The sequence below is a fragment of the Pelophylax lessonae genome, assembly GCF_965119305.1.
Source record: "Pelophylax lessonae genome assembly, chromosome: 1".
Lineage (NCBI taxonomy): Eukaryota > Metazoa > Chordata > Amphibia > Anura > Ranidae > Pelophylax > Pelophylax lessonae.
The window spans coordinates 64,077,752-64,083,352 of NC_138768.1; the positions used below are offsets into that span (position 1 = coordinate 64,077,752).

Here is a 5,601-nt window from a genome sequence, read left to right on the forward strand (position 1 = left end):
TATATATTGAATGAGCCAGTATTCATTGAAAATGACATTGTTATGCTTTTTAGTGCACCCTAATACATAATATATATATGTATATATATATATATATATATATATATATATATATACAAAATAAATACATAAATAAAGATAGATAGATGGATAGATAGATAGATAGATAGATAGATAGATAGATAGATAGATAGATAGATAGATAGATAGATAGATAGATAGATAGATAGATAATGTCAGTGTTCTGCTTTTTAATGCACCCTAATGCACTCCCTGGCACTTTTGCTCCAGTATTAAAAGGACACTGCAGCTTTAACTGTTCTTCCCTGCAAAAAAAGACTAGAGCAATGTGTAGAGACCTCTCAACCGGTCTTGAAACGGGCTAACCCCGCCTTTGACCACGGCCATTTGCTGAAAGCTCCTGACAGAGCTCGGCCGAGGCCGGTGATTGGATGCGGCGCCCGTCCGCAAGGCTAGTCCAGCGGTTGGGCTAGGCTGCGCTTTCAGCAAAGCCATTCTGTGGACAGCTCCGGCTGCCTAAGCAGAAGACGTGAGAGGAGGAGAGGGCTGGGACATGGAGGAGCAGCACTGGCCCGTCTGACAGAGCACACACTTACACACACACTCTCACACACACACACAGCCTGCCTCTGACCTGCACTCAGCACTCACTTCTCACCTGCACTCACCCTCCAAGGCCTTGCACCTGACCCGCATTCACCCCCACCCCCACCCATGGAATGAATGAACACTAGGACGCCTTTAGATGCAGCCTAACCAAAGAGCTGGATGCCTGCGCCATGAACCCAGAGATGACAATGGACAGTATTGGCAGTTTGCATGGTGGGAGCAGCCATGATCAGGATCTGATGAGCAGCCACAGCCCTCACCACCACCATCACCACCACCGGAGGATCCACCAGGAGCTGTCCTCTCCATCGTCCAGGTCTGCTATGGTCTCCAGCATGGCTTCCATCCTGGATGGGACTGGGGACTACCGTCCCGAGCTGTCTATCCCCTTGCACCATGCCATGAGTATGCCCTGTGACTCTTCACCACCTGGGATGGGCATGAGCAGCACCTACACCACCCTAACACCACTCCAGCCACTGCCCCCTATCTCCACCGTGTCAGACAAGTTCCACCACCCCCATCATCATCCCCACCACCACCACCATCACCACCACCAGCGGCTCTCTGGCAATGTCAGTGGTAGCTTCACCCTGATGAGGGATGACAGGGGGATCCCCTCCATGAACAACCTGTACAGCCCCTACAAGGACATGACTGGCATGGGGCAGAGCTTGTCCCCCTTGACAGGCACCCCTCTAGGCAATGGCTTGGGCTCCATCCACAACAGCCAACAGAGCCTGCACAACTATGGACCACCTGGGCACGACAAGATGCTCAGCCCAAACTTTGATGCCCACACTGCCATGCTGGCAAGAGGCGACCAGCACCTCTCCAGGGGCTTGGCTACCCCACCATCTGCCATGATGTCTCACCTCAATGGGATGCACCACCCGGGTCACCCGGGCCATGCTCAATCTCACGGGCCTGTGTTGACCTCCAGCCGTGACAGGCCACCCTCCTCCTCCGGGTCCCAGCTCAGCAACTCTGGACAGTTGGAAGAGATCAATACCAAAGAAGTGGCGCAGAGAATCACAGCCGAACTTAAAAGGTACAGCATCCCCCAGGCTATCTTCGCCCAGAGGGTGCTGTGCCGGTCGCAGGGTACCCTCTCAGACCTTCTAAGGAACCCCAAACCTTGGAGTAAACTGAAATCTGGCAGGGAGACCTTCAGGAGGATGTGGAAGTGGCTGCAGGAGCCTGAATTCCAAAGAATGTCGGCTCTCAGGCTTGCAGGTGAGTGGGGACCACCAGGGGTCTTCAGGATGACCACTGAGGACATTGCCCAGTGTACCACTGGAACCAGTATTGGCTTTATTGAAGTAGGAGTAGATAGCAATCAAAACAGGACAAGGGCTTAATCCTTGTGTCAATGGGCACTGGTGTGCCATGAGGCTTTAGTAGACATGTGTGGCATCAAATACACTTACAGAGCCATGGGACCTTTTGGCATTCAGTGGTTTTAATATCAGTATATTGCTATCTAAAGAAGGCAAGTGGTGGAGCCTTTTGTCATTTGGGCAATGGTATGCAACCAGGCTTTAGTAGGCACATGTGTGGCATCAAAGGCACTTACAGAGCCATGGTACCCTTTGGCATTCTGTGGCATCAAAGACACTTAAAGAGCCATGGGACCTTTTGGCATTCAGTGGTTTTAATATCAGTATATCGCAATCTAAAGAACGCAAGTGTGGAGCCTTTTGTCATTTGGGCAATGGTATGCAACCAGGCTTTAGTAGGAACATATGTGGCATCAAAGGCACTTACAGAGCCATGGTACCCTTTGGCATTCTGTGGTTTTAATATCAGTATATCGCTATCTAAACAAGGAAAGGGGTTGAGCCTTGTGTCATTTGGGCAATGGTGTGCCATGAAGTTTTAGTAGGCACATGTGTGGCATAAAAAGCCTCCTGTAGGTCTATGATAATTCTTGGCTTTCAATGGCTTTAATATCAATATGTCGCTATTTAAAGAATGTAAGTGTTTGAGCTTTGTTTCATTTGTGTAATGGTGTGCCATAAAGTATTGGTAGGCATATAAGTGGCATCAAAGGCACTTTTGGCATTCGGTGGCTTTAATACCAGTGTATGGTTGTATGAAGAAGGCAAGTGGTTGAGCCTTGTATCAATTGGGCAACGGTATGTCAAGAAGGTTCAGCAGGCAAATGTGTGGCATAAAAAATACTTATAGGACTATACTAATTCTTGGGCTTTATTATTAGTATATTGCTGTCTAAAGAAAGAAAGTGTTTGATCCTTGTGTCATTTGGGCAATGATGTGCCATGAAGTCTTAGTTGGCATCAAAGGCACATACAGAGCCATGCTAATGATTGTCATTCAATGGCTTTAATATTAGTGTATACTTGTATAAAGCAGGCAAGTGTTGGGCCTGCTGTCCTTTGGACAATGGTGTGACATGAAGCTTCAATAGGCACATATGTGGCATCAAAAACTCTTATGGTCATGCTTGGCAATCAAAGGCTTTAATATCATTGTATCGCTGCTTAAACAGAAGCTTGCATCATTTGTGCATTTGTGTACCATTAGGCCTCAATGGGCAGTAATAAATAAAGATTTTTTTTTTCTATGGAACCATAGTAAGGTATGGCATTGCTGGCATTAGTATTAGTATATAACTACTGACTGGATCGCTATATGATTTGGGCAAATTATGTGCCATGGAACTTTTGTAGGCACATATCAAGTACAAAACGCATATTTTGGTCTACTGATCCAAGTTATTTTTTGCCTTTGGACTAAGAATTAACCATGTTACTGTTTAAACTGCTTGATCTTTGTGTCATCTAGGCATTTGTGAGCCATCAAGTGGGCACATATGCAACATAATTAGCACTGTTTTGTCTATAGAACTATAGTAATGTTTGGCTTGGCTTTAGTATCAGTATATCATTTACAAAAAGGAATTAAGTGGTTGATCCTTATGTCATTTGGGAAAATGAGTTCTAGAATTCTAGAAAGCCTTTGTCAGCACATATTGTAGTAAGTATATATGTTGTACAATTTTAATACATTTTAATTGTGGTGTTTGATTGCATGGTCGTAAAGTCAAAGCACCTGCAGTGGCCATTTGCAGGGAACTAAAAGTACTAGCATGACCATAGTGTTGAAATAAAAAAAATAAAAAATAAAAACACAGCTCCATAATAAACCTATGCAATTGTAACACAGTTTTGCATCCTATAAATGGGAATGGTACATTGTCCTGTCAAACATTTATCTTTTCTGTTGCTGCTTATACACTCAGTTTAGCCTACTTATGGAGTTAAAGTCCCCTTAAAAAAAAAAAAAAAAAAAAAAACCCAAAGCTTGCAATCAATTGAAGGTACTGTACATTGTTCATCATGTGCATTGTGGATCGCCGCGCCCCCTCTAGTGGCTGATTGGTGAATCGCACCCATCTATTGTTCTGGGGCTAAGATCTTGAGTGCTATGGAAAAAAAATATAAAAGCGATGTAAACATTATTTATTATTTATGCAATTCAGTGCGAAGATAGTGTATGATGACGTTGCAATGTGCTGCAATCTCAGTATATTTGGTACCAGAGTAAAAAAAAAAAAATAGGCAAGGGAGCCTTATGTACTAATCTACATATAAAGCTACATCTGCATAATTATATTTGTATGGAGTATTGTATAGACAAGTGTTCCCTCAATAATAATGATTATTTATTAATGCAATACGTCTTAAGGGTCACAATGCTGAACTGAATGCCTTGCTACTGAACAAAAGAGCAGTGCAAAGCACAATGGGTCAGCTCTGTCTTCCATAGGAAGGTGCCCAGTTATCAGCACGTGTAATATAGTATACCCATGCCTTTCTGCTATCACAGATCCAGCTGTGTGCTTTTAATGCAATAATCAGTATTGGTTATTGATTAACAATACAGCCAGTTATTTTTAGCCCAGGACATTGGGTGTGCTCTGCAGTTCACACAAATAAATTCCCAGGAAAAGGCTGCAGAAAGCCATTTTTTATCATTTACATTTTAAATGCAGCTGATGTTTTGACACCTTTATGCCATAATGACCCTGACACGAGCTTATTGTATGCTGGGTGCCATCTCTGCTCTTGACTGTAATGGGCTTGGGTGGCAGACGCTCTGGAGCTGTGCACTTGGACAATTAAAGACAAGATTCTGCTCCTTTTGCACTTAATTACCCGCCTGTAAAAAGGAGGCCTGTGTGAGAGGGGGAAATTATGTGACTGCATTCTGGTCACGTCTGAAGACAACCCAGTATAGGGGGCTGCTGATGTGCTTGTGATATTAATCATGGGCAGCAAATTGCTATTGATATCATATTAAAACTGCATTTTAGGCGCTGCTAATGGGGCTGCACTCCATGCAAGCTGCAACTGTCCCCTCTATAAGACAGCTGTATTGTTTAACCCTTGGCAGCCAAGAAGGAGGCAGTGCTGAGGGGGGGGGGGGGGGCAGTACACCTGACAGTGATGGTTGGTGGGGGGTTGTGATTGGGGGTTTCCTATCATGCCAATGAGCTTAGGGTAGATTGCATGAATGAAGTGCTGCATGGAAGGGCAGAAGCCACCTATAAATTATTGATGGCTATCTCAGCTCTGGAGAGGCCAGTGTCACTTGCTTTGGGTTAAACAGGCAGAAAGCCAGCAGCCTGGGGTCTGGGAGATCAAGAGGAGCTGTTGTCCCCCCTGAGCTCAGCAACTGTCTCAAGGTGAAGGAGTGGAGGGGGAACTGTGCACACAACACCGGCCACACAGCTCTTTGTTCTGTCCCTGTAGGTGACAATCATACAGCAGATGACACAGACTGAGCAGTGTCAGGACTCCTAGACCCTAGACCTAATATATATATATATATATATATATTTACGTATATATCTAAATATATGACTAGCAACCCGACACTGCTCAGCCTTTGTATATGCTGATATATATATATATATATATATATATATATATATATATATGTGTA

The 5,601-nt window shown here is 44.3% G+C and overlaps 1 protein-coding gene across 2 annotated transcripts in view; it reads left to right on the plus strand.

Moving 5' to 3' along the window:
• The first annotated feature begins 628 nt into the window (after positions 1-628).
• ONECUT2 (one cut homeobox 2) overlaps positions 629-5,601 on the plus strand; it is a 79,740-nt gene continuing 74,767 nt past the window's right edge. For both annotated transcript variants that reach the window (XM_082275858.1, XM_082275859.1), the window contains exon 1: positions 629-1,866. In XM_082275858.1, the coding sequence (XP_082131984.1) occupies positions 801-1,866 (1,066 nt within the window). In that variant the 5' untranslated portion in view covers positions 629-800. The remainder of the gene's footprint in view (positions 1,867-5,601) is intronic.